The following is a 25,660-nucleotide window of genomic DNA, read 5'->3' as shown; positions in this document are numbered from 1 at the left end:
AATTTAGTGCTTTGATTAGAATACAAAAAATCAATTTCTTGCAAGAAAACTATAATATGTTGGTGTAGAATGAACAGATGTGCACCTCTGGCTAATTAGGGCATTGTATCATGGCCCTCTAACATGTATCCCAGAGCTGTGGTGTCTTGATTTGAAAGACAGGTGTCTGCTGGGGAATGCAGGAGTCTCCCTTGGATTGAGGAATGTAAACCCCCTCCCTCTCTCCGAATTACTGTAATTTTGAAATTCAGGGACTGTCAGGCAAAGATATGAGGATTGGAATAACAGTTCTTTACTAGTGTGTATAACAAGGCAAACAAAGAACAATAACTAGGGCATTAACTACAAACAGAGCCAGGGACCCAGTACCAGTCCTCTCACTGCAGGCACTTTCCCCTTTGGTGCAGTGACCACCACAGCTGGCAGGAATGAGTGAAAACCTGGGGGTGGTGGACGAGATGTGTCAGGAGTTCTGCCGCAGTAGCTGCAGAATGTCCCGGGCAGGCGGGAGGGTGCGGGTACCGCGTCGAGAAACCCAGAGCAATAGAGAACAAACAGCAGTGTCGGGCCAGCAGGGCCTGGCTCTGAGCAGGGCAGGGAGAGGCAAAGTTCAGGATTCCTGGACACATGAGCAGATGGTGATAGGTCCTTCAGGTGCCGGTGAATTCTCCCCAAAGTAAGCGACAGCCTGGCCGTCCTTCTCCAATGCCAAAGAGCCAGAGCAAAAAAGATCTACAACTGCCCCAGCCCCTTTACCTGCTTCTAATCTCAAGGTGTCTGTATCCCTCTGAGAGAAACTCCCAAAAAACAGAGGAATTCCCCTTGCCCATTTCTTAAGCCCCCAGCCATCAGTGCCTCTTAGTAACTCCATGAGAAAAAATTCCACAGGTAACAAGGAAAGAAAAGGAAAGAAAACCCAAATCCCAATATGCGGCTAGTGAATCCCTGTAGTCAGTGAAACCTAATACTGCCAGAACTAGTTTTCCCTTTGCTTAAGGTCTCTCTCATGATGAAGGTTATTGACACCTGAGCTAGCTCCAGATATCATTGACAGCAGCTTTCAATCTATTCTAGATTGCTTTTCATTATATTTTCAATTTCCCAACAGCAAAAACAAAGATTACTGGCTAGCAAACACAGTACTTGCTTTTCAATAACCTACTCAGAACAGAGAATCTGCTTAATTTTTAGATTTGCTAGAATTGCAGTAGTCTTGCTGAATTTTGTATTCCATATAAGGTTAGCAGGTTGATAAAAGCCTTTCTGTAGATTTATGCCATTGGCTAAAATGTAGAAATTCGATTTTATAAAAGTCCTCCCTGCTTTTTTCAAATTTGCTGTAGTTGCATTACTTTACAATGGCACATCAGTGTATTTACAAAACCTTTGCAGTTGTCTTTTTTGTAGGTTGGTCTTAAAGATAATTACATCTCTAATGCTATTTAAATATTTTTCATGTCTTGAGGTTAACTAAAAACTCTTGCTTATTAGGGATTTGTTTTTGTTTATAATGTGACTGTAGTCAATAAAGTAAAAGGTGGTGAAGACAGTGAGTACTCTACCACACAAAGTGGTAGAATGTAATGTGACTGTGATGCTTTTTGTCTTCTGACCTCCGTATAAACCATGAAACCTCAGCACACTGTGGAGGGTAGGTTGTAAGAGCTTTGCTAAGTGAAGAAGGTTCAGCGGAGAATTTCTGTGAGTTGAACTAAACTGACAAAACTGTAGAGGAAATAGGTGTTTGTACCGAGGAGGAACTGCACTGCTAGGTTTTGGCTTCTGCTTTAAAAAGGGTTTTGTTTTTGGGGGAGTCTAGCTCTCCTGAGTTTTTAACACTTCACAAGGAGTGTACTGCACCTCAGCAGCTCTGAGTCACATCTATTCAGTAAACTCAGCCCACTGGCATTACCCTGCATCTATTACAATGTTTCTTTTGAATTTCACCAAAAATGACTGAGTTTTCCCAAAACAAAATATATTCTTCACCTTTTCCACATGCAACTCGAAGGGGGTAGGCACTGGGGTGGTGCCCAGTCCACGTGGAGACTGCAGTGGGAATATTTCTCTGCATAAAAGGTCTGAGCAATTGCAGGAGAAGATGCATCATCTTTGTCTTTTATACCCCAGACATGCAGAACAGAAACAGACAAGCAAACAAAAAACAAGCAAGTAAAAAGCCAAAATAAGAAAGAAAGAAAATTAAGCAGAGTACTTGTGTGAGCAACATGGTAAATGTATGTTAATTCTTCCCTGAATTCAGTTAGTCTGCAAGTGGACAGCTGTTCTGGATGGACGTAAGAAAAAGCCGCTGTATCAAAGCTCTTCTAACTCTCTGATGCTGTGGCCTACTTACAGTTTAAGAGGAGAATTTCATGTCACTGCAGACAGTTAGCTCTCTGCTCATTTGGGAATTGTGTGGGAAGGTGTATGTGTTACTGTCTCCTACATGTGTCAGATTGTACAGAAATTACTGTACATTATTTGCTGTCACCACACATGGTATAGTGTCGTCATCCCTGAGGCTGCTTTGCTCTCCTAAAAACTGGAATGTTCAAAAGATAAAAATACTTCCAAATGTAAAAGAAAATTAGTTGTGGATAATGCAGTTGAAACTTTATATAACCCAACTGCTTAATTTAAAACCTTCTTTCTGAACTATCTCATAACTCTGAATATTATAGATCAACAAAAAAATAACAAGATTTTAATTTATTCATCCATGCTGATGCATGTCTTCATTCTTTTCCATAATACACAGATTTCTTATCTGAAATTATAAATCAAATTAGTTGTGCTAGTGCATACTTATGCTAACTACAAAGGCAAATATTCCTTGTTCTACTAACACAATGTTCAGTTAAATTAACCTAACTAGGTTAATTGATATTTTATGAAAACTTTTGGAAGTCAGTTTCTCAAGTAACAAACTTAACGGCATACTCTTCTCTCCCAGAGCAACCAGTGCAAAACAAGCTCAAAGAGTCAGATTTCTGTAAGACGTTTGGAGGGCCTTTCATTATTTGTGGCCTTTCTAAATCTCTGTTTTGTTGTAATCCAGATACTGAATCCCAAAATGTGCTGAAATAATACATCCAGAAGAGAAATTTATATTGGTTTTTTCTTCTGTGGTGATGAACTGGTTCATTGTTCATTCAGTCAAAAACAGAAGGAATGGTGGCAAAGGGGAGATAAGGATGTGTATACAACTATAACTTGATCTCACACTCTCTTTACTGAAGCCTTGTTGATGCCTCTGGAGCTGGGTTCTGGCATTACCATTGATAGTGGGTTTTTATTTGATGTCTTTTTTTTTTAAGCTCTTTAAGCAGGAATTCTAACATATATTTCTGGAAGACCTCTTAAAATTATTCCCATGTATTCAAAATTATTTCCATTCTTGTGTTCTATTTTGTACAGAAAAAAATTAACCCTAAATAATGTTTTTGCCATGTAAGCAAGAGTCAGATAAATATACTTTTCCATAATCAGCACAAATAAATATCCAGTTTCCAAAGCATATAGGATTTCAGGTACTGTTCTACGTTTAAAGTTATGCGCTGCCTAAGGGATAAATGGAAGCACAGGAACAGGCTGTCTTATTACTATACATATTTTAAATAAAAATCTGACAAATGTGAAGGAGGGGAATTTTTCATGGATTTCAGTGGTGACAGCACCGTTTCAAAAACAAATGTGTCCCCATTTCCCTTTGCACTTGTCACTCTGACATCTGTGCATCTTATATGCCTCAACAGTTTCAAAACTGTGGAAGGTGAGATGCAGAAGAACTCCCTGGTTTGCCCTAGGACAAGCCTGCAGTAGTTCCAGGTCACATACCATATCCACTCATCAATCTGTAACTTTTGTGCAGCTGTTGGACCTGTGAATTACAAATTGGTTACCACATGCATGAGATTGTATAACATTTTAGGTATCTCTCAATTGCCCTAAGCTGCATGTGCCTTTTTTTCCAAAGTCTACACCAACATGGAATATCAGATTCCAAGTACCTTTTCAGAGACACATTTTGAATATTTCTCTGTACTCTGTAAGTTATGTGCTGAATGATGATTTTAGACATCGCTTAGATTGACTGGCTTTCCCATTCTACTTGTAAAATGTGAACTCACGCACCTTTCTAGGACTAGAAAACAAGATTTCTTTTTCCCCAATATCCTTCTGGTACATAAAAAGGTTATTTAAATTTCTTCTTCCTGCAAAATCTGTATCAATTAACCATGCCTTATTCAAACAGTATATGGCTATAATGAAACCAAATTACTGTGCGGTAGCTTTCATTATGCAATGACACTCTTTTGTGCAGCTTCTGTGAGGGCTAGAGAAAGAACTTAATTACAAGTCTAGACATTCCTAAAAAGGGAGCGAAAAACCTTCCTGTTTTTAGCTCCTTATGCATGTAATGACTGCATTTATAGCAGGAGATGTCCAGTGCTGGCTTTGGTTCAAAATCCTACAGTCCTGGTTTTGTAATAAATTCAACATGCAAGTCCTAAATATATTCTCTCAAGCAATGAAACTGGTTGGAAATTTTCCTTTCAAAAGGATGAGTGAATCTGGTATTCATGATCATGGCTGTCACATTATCAACATCCTGGACAGAAATTGCTATAATGAAACCACTGCACCAGCCACATCAGACAACAAGCTTCTCCCCACTGCTAATGCACAAAGAAATCTGCCATCATCAGTCCTTGAATGAAGGTCACTGGTCAGGAAGGGCCCATCCTGGAGTTAAACATGTGCAGAAGAAGAGAGCAGATCAGAGTTTTCATGCTTGAGTTTGAATAACACCAGGAACTCAAAGGCTGAAGTCGGGAAGGCCAAGGTAGAAAATGAGAATGCATCTCGCATGAGACAAGAAGGGTAGCGAAATCAATTATCCTCATAAGAGGAGCTACAGGTAAGGGAGACCTATTGAAAGATGTCTAGAAGCAGGAAGCACTGTTTGTGTCTTCTTTTTTTCTGCTAATTTCCTTAAACATTCAGCTATACCCAGATATCTAGCACATTTAATAGCAGTGACTAAGCTGTAAAAGATGAGCCTTGAACAAGAAAAGATTGATAAAAATTAGTTTCAGTGTGTATTCAAATATAGATACTTTTTAATTGTTTTTGCCCAGTGGTCTGCATAGTACAATCTTTAAAGAGCTAGCTTTTTAAGCCTAAAATAGATTTAATTGTGGTGAGCTAGAAAGTTCGTTTGGAAGACATCGTGATGTACGAGGAGTTAGCCCCCGCCCTCTCCTTGACATCAGCCAATCACAGCTGTACTGAAGTTACTTAAGCTGGCATTTGCCGAGAAATAAACGCATTTCACTGTCGACCGTATCGGTGTAGCGAGTGATTTGTCCGGCGACTGGGATTGTAAAAGTGTATGTGTGTGTGTTCGCCGTGGCCCACTCTAACCAGGTCGCCACTTGCCTTCGTTTTCTCCCCCAACGAAGGTAACATTTAATAGATAATGCTCACTTCCAGTGGAAGTTGGGCAGCAAAGCAGAATATGTAGTACTCACTTCAAGAGGAAGAAGGAAGGAATTAACTTCACTCACTCCAGAAATTTGAAGTAAATAATGAAGAAAAGAATATGGGGCACCTGGGAAATAAAAAGGCATGGAGGTCACCAGCAACGCAGGATTTGGTTCAGATAAAGTTACACCAAATCAGTCTGACTTTTTTTTCAAACATGTTAGTGGAAGAAAAGCAGAAGGTATTGAACCTATTTGACATAAGTAAAACCTTCAGTACCTGACTCATCTGATAGTTTTACAATAAATTAGCAAAATATAGCCAAGCTTCTGTGATTTTAAGCTGGTTAGAGACTGGTTGTCTCTGCTGAGAGAATATGCATCAGCGTATCTGAAATTCAAACATGGAGGTTCAGTAGAAGCCTTGCCTGCTCTGCTTTTTTAATGTTTTTTGTTGATAGCTTTATATGATAGAATAGAAGATCCACTTATAAAAATACTGTACACATAAAATTGGAGAAAGCTGCAAGTATGTTGTAGAGTAGGATTAGGAATAAAATACAGTAATTTCACGCATATAAGTCGCACCCTTTTGACTAAAATTTTGGTCCCAACCCAGAGGTGCGGCTTATACTCTGGAGCAGCCAATATATGGACAAAGTTTGGAAATTTACCAACCTGGAAGTGCCGCGGGCCAAGCTGAGCTCATGAATTGAGCACCTGCCAGTAAAACCCGGGATAGCGCTATTGTTACAAATTGTTTACTCTGTTGCATGGCAGGGGGAGCGGGCTCCCGCCGGCACCGTGGGGGAAGGTGGGCTCTCCCGCCAGCAGCACGGGGGAAGGCGAGTGGGCTCCCTCCCACTGGCAGTGCTGGGGAAAGTGGGCTGCTAGCGGGCGCCGCAGAGGGAGCGGAGCTCGCGAATTGAGCACCTACCAGTAAAACCCGCGATCGTGCGATTGTTACAAATTGGTTACTTTGTTGCACGAACATCATCGCTGTTGTGAAGGAAAGTGCGCCTTATACACCGAAGCGCCTTATATATGGACAAAGTTTGGAAATTTGCAGACACACAGAAGTGCACCTTATACCCCGGTGCGCCTTATACTCGTGAAATTACTGTAACTTTGTTGAAATTCAATGTCCTTTTCGCACACTCAAGGACAGTAGGAAAAAAAGAGAAAGGACTTGAAGGTTATACTGGATCAAAAGGCAGACAGGAGTGGTATATGGTGGGAAAAAATGGCAAATACATTTATTAAGGTACATGTATTAAATGCGTTAAAATACATTCTATAAAGTTTGTCAGGTTACAACTACTGGGATGCTGTTTTGCATTTTCAACGCGTTAGGGCAAGTTGACACTTTCCTGTAGGAGAAAACAAAAATGACCACAAGTCTAGAAAATACTGACTAAATGAAAGTCTTAGAGAGGAGAATGATTGTGTACGTGATAACAAGTATTCAAAAGGCTCTTGCAAAAAAAGGAGATAATATACTTTCTGCCTCTTCTATATATAGGAAACAAAGCAATGGGCTTCATCTGCTCTTGTCAAAAATCGAGGTGAGTTGCAGGGAAGTGCTTTGTAACATAGGAAATCACAGCTCTGTAATAAATTGCTCGGGGCAATTGTAGAGTCTCTAATATCAGAGGTCGGCAAGAATAAACTGAACAAACAACTGTTGTAGGTGTAATTGATGCTGCCAAGGAGCATAGAGAGGAATGGATGATTCAGTTGCATTACAACCCTACTTTTCTACAGTTCTGTGTAATGGGTAGCATAAATAAAATTATGGGATAGGGCCAGAGTTTTGAGCAGTTTGCATTTGTCCTTGTGTCATAAAATCTTTCAAGTTAGATAGATACCTGAATTATTAAACAACAAAACAAAGAACAAAAGAAACTTTCATGCAGTAGAGTGGAACCTTTTTGTGGAAAAAAAATCTTAGCGGAAAAGAAAAAAAAAGGAAAAAAGTCTTTCTGTTGCAGTCATAGTTAGAGTCTTGGGAATTGTTCAGCAATGAGTTGCTGTTGTGTATCCTGGGAATAAAGGCCAAGATGAAGGCTGTCTTCATTTTAACCAAGTCCTGCAGAGAAGGGCCCGTATGTCAGACTCAGCATAACCTAGTGTCTGCTAAGTCTGATCTCAAGTTTATCAAAGTTTATCAAAGAGTAATAAGACTTTGCTACTCAATTTTGTTATAAAACTTTTCTCGCAGATTACCTGAGAGGTCTTTGTAGCTTTTTATTAGTTGGCATTCTCTACTAAAAATCTGAAGAAAGTCAAAACTGAATATTTTTGAAACAGTGAGAGTACCGCATCATGGTCACATTTTAATGTGCATGTTGTGATAAAATCTACTGCAGTGCTATGCACTTACAAACTGTACATCCAGCCATAGAAATAAAGAATTTTCTAAGTTTCATCCATATCTTTAATGTGGGATGTTGCCTTCGTTGGGGGAGAAACGAAGGCAAGTGGCGACCTGGTTAGAGCGGGCCACAGCGAACACACACTTTTACAATCCCAGTCGCCGGACAAATCACTCGCTACACTGATGCAGTCGACGGTGAAATGCATTTATTGTTCGGCAAACACGGGCTTAAGTAACTTTGATACAGCTGTGATTGGCCAACGGCATGGAGAGGGCGGGGCCTAACTCCTCGTGCATAACGATGTCTTCTGAGCAAACTTTCTAGCTCACCACAGTGGGAAAGTTTATGTAATTCAGTAATGCCTAGGCATAAAGTGAACTCTGGTATGATACTTGGACCCAGATCCTCTCATTTGATTACATAACTTAATGATTAAGGCACGTAGCATATAAATAAATAGTAAAGCATATAATAGCAAAGCATATAGTAGTAAAGTATATAAAAAATTAGTAAAGCACCTGTCTTACAATGGAGGTGTGCAATACCCAACTCTGTACTAGAAGTTGGGAATGTCTTTGAAGTTATGCAAAGGAATATAACTTTTATTAAAATCAGTATATGATAAATAAAGCAAGAGCAACCAAAGTATAGCACATATAAACTGAGATAAGTGTTATACAAAGTAGATGATGCTAATTTAACTAAACTTGTTTCTAAGCCAAGATGTTTTAGCTCAGAATACTGTTCATATTTATACAAGGTGAAGTAGTAGTCCTGTCAATACCAGGAGCTGTAATGGTCCATGGGGAGCAGAGCTATTGGAATTGATGAAAATGTGCGCATGGGTCAGTCTCAGGGTATCAACTAAAGCAGCAGTGCTGAAAGTGAGTGTTGCAAGGGCAGGAAATGCTCTCAGTGAGTGATAGGTGGCTCAGGCTGGAGGTCACTGTATCTGCTAGAGACCTTTATTAACAAGGTTATTTGGATGCAGACAACTTTAACAGAAGTACAGACAGCTGTCTATCCCCTCAGAGGCCTGGGATCCATGAGCCTAGCTAGTACTTCCATGAAGAATAGGATATTAGTATCCATAAAACCACTGGGGTTTTTCTGTTGGGTTGGTTTGGCGGTTTTGGGGTTTTTTTTATCCATGTTACCCTTCTGTCTGCTTTTCATAACAAAACTATTGACCCTATAGGCAAAACTCAAAAAACTTTGATGTATTATGAAAGATATAAGCTCCCACAGTAGGTCTGTCAAACCCAGGACCTGGCAGCATGAGGCATCCCATGTCATGTACTTCTTGTTACAGCCCTAATATGAAGTCAAGTAGGACAAACAATGGATGAGAGAGGAAAGAGTAGCAAGGATTTTAGGGCGTGACCATGGCAGGATTTAGGTGGGCTGCAGAGAGATGTCAGAGGAGTTACAATATCTGGGCAGGAATTCTGGATTAGATACTGGGAAGATAAGGGGAGGTGTGATGAAGAGGGAGTAGGTGCAACTGTTATGATGAGGGCACATGACAGAGAGAGAGCTCAGATTATTGCAGTGACAATCTATGAAAGGCATGGGTTAAGTTATTGAGGCAATTTTCATTTGTTGGACACCCCCATGTGTGGGTTTTATGCAAATGATAGATTGGACAGCGAGGGAAATTTTCCTACTTGGGGTTTTGTGAGTTTGTAGCAATAAAAAAAAAAAAAAACAAAACAGTTCACACTCCAAGTTCCATACAAATTGGTTTAAAAATCAGTCAGTCATGAGGCGCAAGCATGGTTAGCAGATGTTCTCAGTTATGGTTCTTGCTATGTCTGAGAAGCAGCCCCACAAGCCAGTCTCATTTTATGACTTAAAAAGGAGGAAAAGTTGAACAGCGTCTCTTAAAGTTTTTCCCAAAATTGCCTCCCACAAAAATGTGTTTCTGGAAAGAGAAGAAAATTTCTATGTTTTCAGCTTCACAGTATAAAATGTTTTTAGGGTTACAGGCATATGTTGAAAAGGACCTGCTCGAAGACTCCAGACTTGGCTGGAACATTCCTCTGCACAAATTTGGTCAAGGATTTTTTGTGCAGATGAATTGGAAGTGTCTGTTTTCCATTGAGTGATCATGATAAGTCTGATCCTTCTCACTCCTACTGAGGCAGCTAAACTGATTTTCAGCACATGAACACAGATCAGTTCAGACATCTTTTTCTGTCCACCCCAGTCTGATGGCTTTTGGTCCACTTGCATTATCACCTCTGCATGTCAAACACATCACTGCTATGTTACTATAAAGATATATTTTTATGGAGGGTGGATGTGATTGCGGTCATGCAGATGTGGCTGCATTAAATGATGTAGCAGTGCACAAACCTTCAGTTTCCATATGTTGTTGGCTGTTTTTACCTTGGATAATTGATTAGTTATCTCACTGTATAAAACAGCTGGAACAAACACTTATATTTCACTGTGAAGTAAGGTGAGAATCTTTGGTTGACCTCTAAAAGCCATGTCATTATAAATCCTTTGACTTTAGGATTGTGGGGAAAGTCAATAAAGAGCACTTATTGCACTGTGAGAAAAGCACAGTGTCACTAAAACAATGCCCAAGGACAGAGCAATGTATTGCTCCTTAATATTATTTAATCACTAGCAATTTATAGGAATTAAAATTACAATGTGGCACCTCAGATGCTAACTCAAGTGCACATTATAGCTATGTTGTCTAGGTAGATATTCAACCATTTGTCATTTCCTGCATAAATATGCACAGAGACTGGGTTTTTTTGGAAGTGAAAACACAGCTGAGGGAGATGCTACTAAAATGAGACTTTTGGACAAGATAATGTGATCCTACTCTTAAGCATTTCTCTTCTAAGACTTCGGAGTTTTGTGTGAATATTTTATCAACAAGAAATACAGATTTTCTCTCACTAATTTATCCCTTTTTTTCTATCAGTATATTGTATATTATATATTTTTCTATTTATGTCCGTTGCAGTGTAAGTGGCAGCCATATGTTTCAGAAATTTTTCTCTCCATTAGTGTAAGGCAAGAGTTCAATGGTGAGTTAGACTTTGGCATCTCATCATCTATTAGATTGCTTCTTAGGAGCTACTGCTGTATTAAAATCCAAGGATACTTTCTGATATGTTTTTGTTCTCAAATGAACATAATGCTAACTTTGCCTTCCCAAATTTTATTTTCCTATTCAGATTACAGTGTGAATCCAAGGATCCTACAAGTTTGCAAAGAGCTGGTGAAAATTAGTGGTATAACTCTGTGTCGCACACAGTGCAAATATTAATCTGCTGCTAGAGAGAATTAGAAAGATATCAACTCGTGCTTGATCATTCTCACTTACATGTTTTGACTTTCTCTTTTTCAGTACCTGCATGCAAATGGGATTGTGCATCGAGACTTGAAGCCAGAAAATCTACTCTATGCAACACCAGCACCAGATGCACCATTAAAAATTGGTGAGCAGCATTAAATGTGCACTTTCCTGATGCCTTTGCATCAGTAATATCTTCTAACTGATGTTTGGAGCTCTGCATCTCATGATCACCCTGTTTGAAGCCACTGCTTAATGAGTAGTGTGTTAATTCAGCAGCACAGCTGTGTATGATGGTTTCAAAACCAATGCAAAACTGGAAGCTTGTTTAGAGAATTTATAGCCAAAATTATGTGGAACATGGCAGAGATTAAAGCACTGGGAACAAGAAGGATCATGAGAACAGCCCCTTCTATGGTCCTATTTTTCTGTTAAACCAGCAGCAGAGGAAAAGATACATTGGTGTGAAAATAAAAATGTAAGTGGGTAGGTAAAAAGTTAAGTGGTAGAAAGCAAACTGAGCAAGGATGTCTTCTGTCTTAAAGGCAGATTTGAGGGACATGGAGAGTTCTTTGAAGCTCTCTGAAGCATCTTCTCACCACAGAGAGGGTGAGGAGGGACAAGGCTGTCCTGAGCAGCAATGTATTATGCCAGTTCTGTTGGAGATGGCAGACAGTTCCAAAAATTTTTGGACATGCCTTGTTTTTGTTTGAGCAACAAGGAGCATCTGTTCAACCCTTCTGAGTTTGAAAATACCACCTGGTGCTCCCTTAGGGGTGAGTGTTTCCATGTTCATCAGATTGGTGCTTGTCATAGGTTTCTGGAGCCAAATTTCCATGAACTGGCCTCAAGCAATATTGCATAAATTTCTAGGAACACCTTGATTCTCAGGATGATGGCATCTTAATTTATATCTTATCCTACTTCTTGTCTTTCCTGGAAAGGCTCAAAACTTGACAATTTAATGCAGCACCAGTGACTTTGGTTTGACGTCCAGACTGTGTAGGGCTTTTGAAGCATGTCCTAAATGCCATGATTCTTCATCTTCCTGGTGAGGTCATTGCCTAGTTTAAATTGAAATCCAGTTTACAACGAGTGGATGCATTTATAAAAGTAAACTGTATTTCTAATTAGATCAATAATAACACAAAAAGGGTAGCCACTTAGGAACAAGTGACCTATTTATATCCTGATCTTGAATCAAAACATTCCCTTTTCTATTCAGTCAAACAAAATAAAATCAAGTACTTTTATTTTGTGTTTTTAAGGCAAAGGCGATTTTCATCACCAAAACTGAATTTGAATAATCTTGGTTTATTCTCTGTGAAAAAAAGAGTTGTGAACACTTTAATTTTTATGACTTTTGTAGAAGAGCTGTGCAAGTACAGTGTGCATTGTCATGAAGGCCCTTGCTCTGTGAATAGTAATTCAGGGTGGAAACACTGGAGAAAGGATGATCAATACTTCTTCTGTCACCATCTTTATCCCCCTGGAAGCTTTTATCAAAATACTGCTGGGATTTTGTCTTGCAGACACTACATATTCTGACCCTTGACTAAAAAAGCAACCCAAAATAGCTCTGATAATTTTATTGGATTGCTCACAGAGTGGAAACGGAATATATACCTAAAATATATTTCTGGATCTCTGCTTGTATGCCCTGAGGCCTCCCACTGTACTGGTTTTGTGAAGTTTTCGGAATAAAATACAAGCTACATTTCTGTCAAGCAAGAGACAGGAATACTCATTTGTACAGCAAAATTTGCTTCTGGATTGCAGCATGAGTAGATTCATTAAATCAATGCTTACCTATGGAAATGTCAATACCATTCATTTAACGTAGAAATGTTTATTTAATTGCATATACATCATAAAAACCCACATTATTACAGGGAGTAAGAACATTAATATTCCCAAACCATCTTAACAGCTGACTTTGGACTTTCCAAGATTGTGGAAGATCATGTGACCATGAAGACAGTTTGTGGAACTCCAGGGTACTGTGGTATGTTATTTTGTTACTCACATTTGCTTTTATAACTGTAGAGTCAAAGGAAAGAGGGCACTGGAGAAGACCATGAGATCACTCTGTTACCTCACAGAACAGCTGATAATGCAATTTAGGTGACATTGTCATTGTCCCTGACCTTGTATGACATTGCTTGCAAAGCACACACACATACCAAGTCTGCTTTACAGCAGCACCTAATTCCAGTCCACTTAGTTTCATAAAACTAAAAGAAACTAAACATAAAACTCATAAGCTATTAATGTTCTGGTTTCTTTCTTGTGACAGTTATGCTACCATTGCCACACACCCATAGTTAGTGCTTAGCCCCTTTTATGCCCATCTTTGTATACTGTAAAAATAGGATAACGTTTATTCCTGTAGAAGAGCCCTCAGAGTTATGTCAACTTGGTGGGAAGGACTGAGGCTGAATATTTATGCAGAGAAGGGAAGGAGCTTTATGCCTATAGTTATGTGCCTATAACAATCCTTGATTTACAATTCCAGTTAACTGACCATGCAGAAATCCTGGTGCCCAGAAAATATTCGAGCATTACTTTCCAGAATTGGAGGAAATCCAGGAGAAATACTGTTTAACTATGAATAATTGATGGTTCCAGGCTGCCAGCTCCCACATCCTACCCACCCATCTATCAGCAGCTTCTCCAGAAAGGACACAGCAACAAAAACACATACTGGAGTCTAAATACTTTGGCATTGAGATTTGACAATCTACAGCCTTTGGGATGTGCAAATTCATGCAGAGGACTGAAGGCAAGAAGATGGTCAGAGAAGACTTACATTGCTGCAATGCTGTGCCCTCAGTGAACTTAACAAGAAGCATAAGTGATTTCTGAGAGTAACACAAAAAATCAAGCCAGTGCAAAGCAGTGATTCACTTCAGTCTGGTATAGGCAATATCTAAACTCACAGAATGTGTCAGACAAATCCATTCACCGAAAGCAAACTTCTGGAAATCCTAAAAAATACTAAAAGCCCTCCTATTCATGGCTGTGTGAGTTTAACACGGGAAGGGGAAGAGATTGCAGTGATGCCCATAGGTTCAGCCAGCCCACTGTGCTACAGAAATGTGGCAGTAATTCCATGTGCATCACAGATCCAGTGGGATCAGGCTCCTCAAGGTGTGCCTGTCAAGCTGCTTGGGCAGACATTGACTCCTCTTTACTATTGCAGAGCTGGATTCCCCCAAAACTGCCTGATCTTTCTGTCTGCTCCTCACTGCAGCAGAAGCCACTGCCTGAAATGGTTTGTCTTTGCTTCCAACTAAAACAGAATATCAACACTAAAACCTAAAGTAAATACACTCATAGAACCATCAGAGCTGGAAAAGACCTCCAAGATAGTTAAGTCCAACCTTTGACTGAACACTACCACGCTCACTAAGCCATGGCACTGAGGACCATGTCCAGTTGTTTCTTGAACACTTGCATGATGACTCCCTGGGCACCCTGTTCCAATGCTTAACCACTCTTTCTGTGAGACAATCCTTCCTAATGTCCAACCTGAACCTTCCCTAGTGAAGCTTAAGTCTTTTTCTCTTGATCTATCACTGCTATGCGGGAGAGGAAGACAGCCCTCACCCCACTACTGTAGAGACTGCCTGAGCCTCCTTTTCTCCAGGCTCAACAGTCACACTCAGCTTGGGATTTATTCTCTATACCTTCACCAGTTTCATTGCCTTTCTCTGGACATGCTCCAGCCCCTCAAGGGCCTTCTGGTTGTAAGGGGCCCCAAACTGGACACAACATTTGAGGTGTGACTTCAAATACCAGCACAGGGGGGATGGTCACTACCCCAATATTGCTGACACAGACCAGGATGCCCTTGGCCTCCTTGGCTACCTGGGCACAGCTGGCTTGTGCTCAGCCACTGTCAGCTTGTGCTCAGCACACCCAGGTCCTTTCCTGTTGAGCAGTTTTCCCTATGCTGCACTGCAGGGGGTTGTTGTGGCCCAAGGCAGGACTGACACTCTATCTCATTGAACCTCATGGGCTTGTCTCATGGATGCAGCCTGTCCACATCCCTCTCTGCAGCTTTCTCCACCTGATTTGGTGTCATCCTCAGAATGACTGAGGGTACCCTCATCCCCTCATCCAGACCAGGACAAAAATGTAGAACGGGACTGGTCCCAACACTGGACCCTGGGGCACTCCACTGGTTGGTGCCCAGCCAGCCAGCTGGATGTAACTGCCTTCACCACCACTCCCAGGGTCCAGATGTCCTGGCAGTTTTCCACCCAGATGTCCAAGCCATGAACAGCCAAATTCTCCCGGAAAACACTGTGGGAGACAGTGCCAAAGGTTTTACTAGAGCCGCCATATTCAACATCCATAGCCCTCCCCTTATCCGCCCACTGGATCACCTGCTCATGGAAGGGGATCACATTGGTCAGGCAGGATGTGCCATTGCTGAGACCCTGCTGGCTGTGCCTGATCCCCTGGACTCTCCTGTTTGTGCTGTGTGATCACATCCAAGATGATCTTCTCCATGATCTTCCCTGGCATCCAGGTCTGGCCTGTACTTCCCTGCATCCATTTTCCAGCCCTTCTTGCGGGTGGACATCATTCAGCCAACCTCCAAACCACGTGAGACCTCCTCAGTTAGATAGAACTGATGATCAGTGATGCAAAGTAGCTTGGCAAGCTCCTTCCCAGCTCCCTCAGCACCATTGATGAATCCCACCTGATCCTATGGACCTGTGAGTGTCCAAGTGGCTGAGCCAAGTCCTCCTTCCTTCTGGATTGCACAGGATCTGTTCTGCTCTCTGTCCCTGTCTGCCAGCTCATGAGCTGCTTCCCTGAGGATAAACAGGCATTGCTGTTGAGGACTGAGGCAAAGAATGCATTAAGTACCTCAGCCTTTTCCTCGTCCTTGGTTCCAGTGTTCTGTCTCCATCCTCTGTGTCCAATAAAGGATGGAGATTTTCATTGGCCCCACTTTTGCTGTTGATTTATTTACAAAAGCAGTAAGTAAAATACAGGAGTTAAAGCACTTTCTTGGTCACTCTGTGGCTCCACTGCAGCTGTAGCTTTTTGTGGCTCCTTTCACAAACGTAAAAAATAATTTGAAACCAAAGCACACTTCTCATTTTATTCTGGCTCTGGTTGGGCACGACTTCTTTTGTTTTATATTCAGTAAAGGAAATAATTTGCCTAATTAAGGGCTTAAATGGGCAGTCCCAACTTTTTATGAAAGACACAACCATGCATGGACTTTATTTGATTTTGTGACTGTTATTTCTTCACTCAGCTTCTGTGTTACTGACAAGTGTTTTGTCCTCTGCAGCACCAGAGATATTACGGGGATGTGCCTATGGCCCTGAGGTGGACATGTGGTCCCTGGGGATTATCACCTACATCCTGTAAGTGCAGACAGTGCTGCAGAGAGGTTCACTTTTTACGACCCACAGGATTTCATGACACTATGAGCTGTGCCATTAGAAAAGACAAGATCCTGAACTTTAGTTATTATATTCCTAACCTTACTGAAGTAAGTCCAATCCTAGAGAAGCATGGCAAAACACTCAAATATATTTATACTTGATAAATATAAAACTACTTCCTAAACAGCAGCAATATCTGTGCAGAATCATGCTATTAATGTGAATGAGTATAAACCAGAATCTCCAAACACTTTTTGTTTTTGAATAGGCATTTGTGTCTAACTCTTACTGTGGTCAGTCATGATTATTCAATTAGTAAGAATTGTAATTACTTTATTGTATTGACTGAATCTTTCAAAGCAAGATTATTGAGAAGGGAAAATTGTGTATGATGCATTAACTCTTTTCTTTATGGGAGAATAATTATGACACTTAATTTAGACCCTTGGCAATGACAATGCTAAGATGACTTGTATAGTTATATATTTCTAGGATGTCTTTTATGGGAAGAAAATTAGATTTTACACATGTACCTTAAATATATGGAGGATTTTATACATGTGGGCCTCCCTACTACTTTCTATGCCCAGCAAGTACAGTGTTCAATGACACAATTGTTTTTATCTTTTGCAAAGAAATAATTGTATTCTCTAGAGTTTATACTAAAATTCATGTAAGGGTATATAAACACTCTGATGGTAATGTCAGAAAACATTCATCTTTTTGTTCTGCACATAAGCCTCAAATTGTTCACAGGTGTCCTTTTGATTACCTGTAAATAATAAGCTACAGTACTCCTATTTGCTTCTTTTTAACTGCGTGTATCTTTGTTTCAAGGTCTGGGTTAAGATCCAGACCTTGTGTTGAAGATCTCATGTCAGATATCGCCTGCCAGGTGCTCATTTCTTGTCACTTCTAAGATTTCCACTCATGACAGAGAGATGTGAAATTTGCTAGCAAGGTAGAGCTTAATACTGGAGAGGTGGCTTTTGTTGTCCCTTTACAAAGCCACCAAGATTAAGTTATGACCTTTCCTAGTTACTCAAGGCTTAATGAAGTTGTTGTACTTCAAACTAAGAGCTTTTCTTAAGCAGAACTTGTTTTCAAGTGTAAGCAAGCTCCAACCAAACTCCAAACAATTCCTGTCTGAATATCTGGAGTGGTATTTTCTATATGCAGTTTCTTCCATCTGTTCAGAGGATGCTTCCAAGCCACACTAAACCTCTGCATGCACGTAAATAAGTGTGTGAGTTCCTGCTCTGAATGGGGCTGCATGACTAGATGCTTTTCTATTCTTCCTCCTTCTAATCCTGTCCTACTCCCACCTCAAAATCCAATTTGATCTACCAGAACAAGACAGGCAAAAATCCACCTGGCTGTCTCTTCCATTTATCTTTAAGAGTATTCAACATTTAAAACTCTTCTGTTGCGTGTAAAGCTTCTGATGGATTAGAAACTGAGACCAGAAATGTACATACAAAATTACAAACTCATTAATCTTGGAGCCCAGAGGAAAATGCTGCATGTCTCAGTCTCATAGTTCAGTAAGGGAAACCCACTTACACAGAGTAAAAAAAAAAAAAAAATCCTGTATGTCCCCTCAAAATGGAGTGGATGTAAGACTTAACAACCATGTTACTAAGGATCTGTGTAAAGCTGTATCTTGCCATTAATCAAAGCGGACTTGACATTTGATTTTAAAAAACTGACACATATTTTGACAGAACAGTTTTTCCTAAGGAAAATTGTATTAAGACCTATTGGTGATAACTGTCATATTTTGAGGGAAGCTACTATGTCTAGTTTTGAAAGCCAAGAGGAGTATTCCTTTCATATTCCCAAAGCAGCTTAGAAATCCTTCTGCATGTTTGAGATGCAGGCAGTGGTCAGCCAATACAGAGGCTTTGCCTGTAGTCAAAATTGCATGGATTTAATTAAAGGTATTATTTTGCAAAGTTACTTTACAGGGCACAAAACACCATCTGGTCATCTTTAGTTGTTTTTTAAGCTGTTTACATGGACTTTTCCTTTATTTGTAGGTAGCCAATTTAAAGTGAATCATAATAATAAAATGTTATTTCAAAATAAAACTAAATCAAGAGCACCCACACTAGATCTTGCACTGATGTCATTAATCTAATTTGAAATCATACCTCTAGATTTACTCATCTATTTTGGCAGTTACCAAAAAAAAATCTGTCTGCTGAAATGGATTTTTAAGTAGAAGCATATTTATTGAGTTGTTAATAGGAAAGCAATAGGTGATAGTAGTGAGCTAGAGTGAAAACAGAGAGTTCACCTAGGAGGCTTCCAACGCAGCAAAGCTTAAGCAGGTTCTTACTGTCATCAGTTACCCAGATCCAAAATGCAGTTTTGGGCTGAGCCTGTTAGGGGCCTTGCTCAGGGGTGTTCCATGGGGACAGCTGGGACATGCTGCAAGCCCAGAAATGGTAATGGGAGAGGCAGCAAACAGGAGGGGAGCAGTAGAGGGGCTCTGACTGGCCACCACTTACTGAAGCACAAGGTTTGGAGGCTGGATCCTTGTGTTTTAATACGTCTCTGCCAGACTTTGAAAAATAGCGTGCCCAGAATGTGCTTGCAATGAGGTGTTTCTCCTCTTCAGCAGTGGAATGTGATGCAGCTGTTCCACCCACGGCTATGCACCACTCCCAAAACCACATTTCTTCCTTGAACCTCAGCCTCCTTTTTCAGAACAGTAAGCACATTGTGTTTAAAACCACGAAAACAAGTTAAAATATAAAGCTTTTCTACATTTGTTGCTGTCTTGGACTTTAGATCTGTTGTTTCCCTGTCATCATCTTACTGCTTATTGCATTTTCTGGAGGCAGAGGAGCAGATAGGCTTTCTCTGTTAAGCTCAGATCATGTTCTGGCTGAATAGGAAATTCACTTTAAAAAATATAATTATGTGTGCAGGCGTGATTAAAGTGCAGTGAAGTGATAAAAAAGGACATTATGCAAATGGAAACCACATCTATGAGCCTGCTTTCCCTGGGGCCAGTAATGTGGATCTCTGCTGGGATCTGTATTATTCAATACGCTTATAAACACAGTCATTAGTGAGATCACAAGACTTCTAGATTGTATGTAGGTTACTTAAGTAAAGATGAGGGCTGATCACAAAAGCTTACCAAAGGTTTTTACATTTTGTGGTTGATAGGAGGAAAAAATCTACAGGGATTAACATGACTAAAAATCAGTCCTAACTGTATATAAAAAAAATTTCTAACTTCACATGTAAGATGGATTCCCTCAACTAATTTCTATTCCTCTGGCAAGAATTACAGGGATTCTGATAAATGAACACTCTATGATATTGTTTTAATAGTTCCAATTAAACACATGTGAAAATAAGAAAATTACAATTAGGAATGTCTTTCCCAGTGCTTAAGAATACTTATGACCACATTTCTCTCTGCTCTGTAAAATTAGGAGTCCAGGAGTACATCCAGGTCTGTACATCCAGTACATCCACCCAAAGTGATCTACAGGACACAAAGTAGGGAAAAAACTATCATGAACTGTTTCTAACAACCCAAGGTTAATTAAACTTTGGTAAATTAATGTCTTTTTTATCCTTTCAGACTTTGTGGCTTTGAACCATTTTATGATGAAAGGGGAGATCAGTATATGTTTAAGAGAATCCTGAGCTGTGAATATGACTTTGTGTCCCCCTGGTGGGATGATGTGTCTCTGAATGCCAAGGATTTAGTAAGTAAAGCACGAATGAGACAAGTACTTAGTATTTCTGCCACCGTTTTGGGGCGGAGGCAGAATAATTGGTTAATTAATTGTTCATAATTGTTTCCTCTTGTCTTTGCTATATTATGGTGCTGTTAATATCCCCTGTTAGCCCGGTGCTGTAATTTTGCACTCAGAACATGGATATTCAGGTTCTTCTGTGAAGTAAGCCATAGACTGCTGGCAGCTGTTGCCGTGTTCATGTATGCCTGCCTTTCCGTCCAGTTCTGAAATGTTCCACCATTCATCTTTTCTGGGCAAACACCTTCAGGGGAATGTAGGAACAAGCCCTTCTTTTTGTGCAGTTTTCAAGCCTGAATTTTGGGGAAGAATATAAAAAGGAATTAGACTTTCCCACCACTGCTTTTTCTGACATACTTTTTCTGTCCATTAAAGTTGGCATTTTTAGTAGGTGAGGAAAGACTGACTGCCTTTAAATATGCTCCATTAGCAAAATGCAAGGGCTGGCATGTTCTCTGCACCGTATTCTTTTATTACTGGATAAAGTAATTTGTATCCAGAAGACACTGATCTGAAAAGATAGGTATGCTTGAGTCTGACTTTTGTCAATAAAAAACTTACATAATTCAGTTATTTCATTAGCATTGAAAGCACAAGCGCTCTGTTCCATTTGCACTTATACAAACTGTTTCACAAAATACTACATCATTGGTGTCAGTGAAGTATTTTAGGACATTTCAAATGGAAGTTCAAAGTACCTTTTTGTTGCTTTATGAGACATGAACTTTTTCTGAGGCGAAGAAAATATAATTTACTGCCAGATAAACAGCAATCTTCACGTAAAACTTTTGTCCAACCTGCTCCATTCTGTTTTAGTAAAGTAAAGCTAAAACTTTCAGGTTTGAATATTTCATATCAAATGAAAATGAAATGTATATAAGTATGATGACCATGAGTCTCAATACCCATGCTGTGGGCAGTTCAGTGTTCAGTCGAAGTGATTTGTTTAACTCAAGGGCTTCCTTGGAGACACAACCAGTATTCACCACAATGACTGTTCTCTTGCATGCACTTCAGGGCACCAACTTTCTTTAAAAACTCTTTGTAGCGAGAGTTCAGAGAATCCTAAAGCAAATTTTCCCTCACCCTTGGGCACACAGGAGCAATGGAGCCCTGTGCTATCACTTGTGCTCTGCTCCAAGAAGGTCTGCAGTCAGGAGAGCTGGGTAAGCGTGGTTCTGCAGAGTGCTATCTGTGCACTTTGTTACTCCATCATCACCTTCCTTCTTTTTTTAAAACACCCCTTGTCCAGAGATGCAATAAAATCCATGGAATGCTGCTTGACTGAACACACTTTTTATCCAGCAGGACCATCTCCAGTTCCAGGGGTATGTTTGCAGTGTCATTTTCCCAAAAATATCCTACTGTCATGTTTGTAGAAATCCAGGTTTACTGGCTTTGGTGACAGAAGAAATGGTGTAAACAACAGTAGTTTCAGAGTCGGCTAAGGCAGAAACACTTGTACAGTGCTTTTTTTTTGTGTACATAAGGTTTTGCAGTGACTGAAAGAAATATTTCCTTTGTGATATACCTGGTACAAATGGCGGTACAAATCTGCATGAGCAGCATATGTATAATTTAAACTTTCTAATCCAGTTTAAAACTTCCAAATCCAAAAGTAGAGATACTGCTCAGAGATTCTGAGAATCTCTTAGGGTTTTTGTGACAATTCAGACATGAAGGAACCTATGATAGATACAGGTCATCTGATTGGTACATACCCTTAATATGTTGGCAACCAGCTGATTCTTTCTCTCCTCTCTTCCTCCTTAGTGGTTGTCTTAATCAGATGTTATTTATGGAGAACCAAGAAATGCTAGAAACAAAATACTTGCAAAGACACAAATGAAAATGCTTGTTGGTTTCTTAGAATGTCTCACCTGAGATGCTCCCCAAACCAAGACCAGAGCCCCCAAGTGCAAAACTAGGTAAATTTGAATGAAGAATAAGGTTGACAGTCTTTTTTATTTCTTCCTTGCAATGCAGGTTAGAAAGTTGATTGTTTTAGACCCCAAGAAACGGCTCACCACTCTACAGGCTTTGCAGCACCCGTGGGTCACAGGGAAGGCAATAAACTTTGCACATATGGACAACGCACAAAAGAAACTTCAAGAATTCAATGCCCGGCGTAAACTTAAGGCAAGTCTCTGCTCATGGTCTCTGTTTTGGCTATCAATGCATACTAATTAAATTAGTATCCTTGCAGAAACCTTGCACATTTTTGAGAACAATATTCCATTTAGATGTCTGATGAAGATTGAAGAAGTCTGAAGCTGATTCAGTCAATGACTGAAGTCAAACAAAAATGTGTGAATTTTATTTAAAACTCTATCTACACAGCTTTCACAAGTTCCTTACTTTCCTCTTTTCTTCCTTTCTTGTTTCTGTCCATCCATATGCCCTGTATTACTGATGCATCCCTAGAATACAGACCAGAAAAACAACATCCTGAGTAATTTCTAAATGAGCATCCATAAATCTAGAAGAAAATTAGTCTATTAAAACATTTTTGATCCCTAACCCACCTGAGTGACTTGTACCTATCAACACAAAGCAGGAGGTTTCACCATCCTTTTGCATGAACTAGAGTCACCATTTCAGATGTGTATGTCCTTAAAATGTCCCCAGGATGCTCCTTTACCATTCAGTCTACATATCTGCCATGGGAAGAAGCAGGGAAACATCTTCAGGTGGAAGCAGCAGGTAACTGGGCACCCGACTGATGTAGTATCAGGAAACTTTCTTCTCCACAAATCTTTCAGTTTTTAAAGATTTTCAGCTGCTCAGGAGATAATTCCAGGGATACTTCAGTATAGAAATTGCTAGCAACATCTACAGTGAAGCTGCCCTTGTAGCCCTGGGGAATAAGAGCAAACAGCAACTTAACTGAGAGCTTTAGTAAATTCCATAGAAAAACGAATTCACAGAAAACTAAGCCTTAACTTTGGCTTTGCTACTTTTTTTTTTAGTAGAGAACAGTAGCAGAGAATCTCTAAAGGGCAAAGAAATTTGTTTTGTCATTTCCAAAGTTCTCAGAGATTGTAGATATAATTCACGTTGATGTTTTGATTTTGTTTTTCTTATATTTTTACACCAGAGATATTTTTGAAGCTCATGTTATTTAGACCCTTACAGTACAGTAATTTCATAAATACAAGCCACACAGACTATAAGCCGCATCTCTGAGTGTTGGCAAACATTTTGTTCTTTGTCCATGAATAAGCAGCACCTGAGTATAAGCCGCTCTGTCGTTTGCAGCGAGGACCTGCGTGCAACAAATTTGCCAATTAGTAACAGAACCGCAGCAGGGCGGGGTTTACTGGCTTGGCTCGGGCTGTGCAGGCTCGGCCCGCTAGGGGCTGCTGACGGGGCCAGGTGGCCCAGCCCGGCGCTGCCACTCAGCAGGGCTGCTCAGGGCCAGCCGCCGCCTCTGGGCTCGCTCGCCCTGGCCCAGCACTGCCCCATGGTGGCAGGCAGGGACGGAGCCCCCCCCCGCTCCTGCGGCAGCGGGCGGGGACGGAGCCCCCCGCCTTCCCCCCAGGCCACAGTGATGGCGGCACGGGGCCCCCGCCACCTCCCCAAGCCGCGGTGATGGGGGCAAGGGGCACCCCTGTCTCTCCCCCGGGCTGCGGCAGAGGAGGGAAGGAGGGAGCTCTCCTGCCTCTCTCCCCGCCCCCCGTGCTGCCTGCAGGGAGCCAGGCTCCACCCGCGGTGCAACAGAGTAACAATTTGTAACAATCGCAAAATGCCGGCTTTTACTGGCAGGTGCTTGGCTGGGCGCCCTGGCTGGTACTTCTGAGGTTGTAAATGTCAGAAAATTATTCACATATTAGCCGCTCCTGAGTATAAGCCGCATTTCCAGTGTAGGAGTAAAATTTTAGTCAAAATGTTGCGGCTTGTATTCGTGAAATTACTGTAATCAATTTATTCTTTTGTGATTGCAAACTATCACTTTTTATAAGTTTATTTCAGTGCTTCTTGGCTAAAAATTAAATTACCAAATCTCCAATTATTAAGACGATTGATTGAAATTAACAGTTCTTGTGGAGTTAATAATTTTCCACGAATATATGTAAAAGAAACAATAAATGTTTAGACAATTAGTTCCTCGTAAAAAAAATAAAACCAAAGCAGACATCAAAGTAGCTGTTGTTTTGTTCGTAATAGTAACGCAATCATCTGCTCTTTCCCAACACGAAAGTCCATCAGCAGGCTTTCTTTATGTAAAGACAAATTTTAAAGAGTAACTCTTAAGGTCTCAGTTGGGATTTGGTTTCTCATAGGATGTGTTGAATTTGTTTCATGAACATCCAACACTGCTTGTGAGAGTAAATTACATTGAAAGTGCCTTTAGACATTATAGTATCAGTGAGTGGCTTGCTCTGTTTGTAATTAGTTTCCCAAAGTTCTCTCACCACTAATGGGGATGTCTGTGATTTTTCCTTTAAGAGGTCTAGTTTCTCAAAATTCTTGCCACTTTGTTTGGTTTATGCCTTATAGTATTTCTTCATAATCTGTTGTAGCTGATTCCTTTTTTATTGAGAGTGTTTATGTTATCTGTTTTTCATTAACATCTTCTTTTTTTCCTTTTCATTTCTTTGTGGAAGTTTTTTGTTTGTTTCTTTTTTATTAGGTTGGTTTTATGTGTGTGTGTGATTACCTCTCCAAAGAATCCACAAAACTTGCTATGGTCTTCATCTCTTCCTGCAGACTCACTTTGATTTCTAAGCAAAAGCTGCCAAGCCAAAACTAGCCTAAGTTGTCACACACAGAAATTAACACTTATTTTCCTCACTTCTGTATGTCTGGCTTTTTTCAGGCAATAAAACTCTTCAAGGCAAGGGTTAATACAACTGTCTTCATGTGTGTCTTCATTTCATGATATTCCATGTGATACAAAAGCCTACTCCCAGTGTGTATTTTTAATATATATACTTGGGAAGTTGTCTGTGTGTTCCACAACATTGTGCTTGGAACACCCAACAGTGCAATAGCGATAAATATTGTGTTCCTTCATGAAATTTTCATGGAATAATCAAATAATCAGTGATAATACTGTTGTTATTATTATGACAGAAAGTGACGACTTTCCAAAAAAAAAAACCAAAAAACACAGCGTTCATGTCACCCAACCTGTAACCTTGTGAAAGCAGCAATTTTAAACCTCAATTCAGAATTCCAGGCGGCCTTCTAACCCCTGCCAGGCCCAGGCAGCTATCCAAAGGTGGCATTCCCAATTGAATGCAGTTGCACCCTAAGAAACGTTTGCTTGATCCTCTCT

At 40.3% G+C, this 25,660-nt stretch overlaps 1 protein-coding gene across 2 annotated transcripts in view; it reads left to right on the top strand.

Annotated features, from left to right (window-relative positions):
- CAMK4 (calcium/calmodulin dependent protein kinase IV) overlaps nt 1-25,660 on the top strand; it is a 155,978-nt gene that overhangs the window by 123,956 nt on the left and 6,362 nt on the right. For both annotated transcript variants that reach the window (XM_033086618.1, XM_033086619.2), the window contains 5 exons: nt 11,241-11,331; nt 13,117-13,191; nt 16,501-16,576; nt 20,202-20,328; nt 22,366-22,518. In XM_033086618.1, coding sequence (XP_032942509.1) covers nt 11,241-11,331; nt 13,117-13,191; nt 16,501-16,576; nt 20,202-20,328; nt 22,366-22,518 — 522 coding nt within the window. The remainder of the gene's footprint in view (nt 1-11,240; nt 11,332-13,116; nt 13,192-16,500; nt 16,577-20,201; nt 20,329-22,365; nt 22,519-25,660) is intronic.

Source organism: Catharus ustulatus (assembly GCF_009819885.2).
Source record: "Catharus ustulatus isolate bCatUst1 chromosome Z unlocalized genomic scaffold, bCatUst1.pri.v2 scaffold_29_arrow_ctg1, whole genome shotgun sequence".
NCBI lineage: Eukaryota > Metazoa > Chordata > Aves > Passeriformes > Turdidae > Catharus > Catharus ustulatus.
The sequence above is the reverse complement of the archived record's forward strand: the minus strand, read 5'-3'. Positions and strand labels throughout refer to the sequence as shown.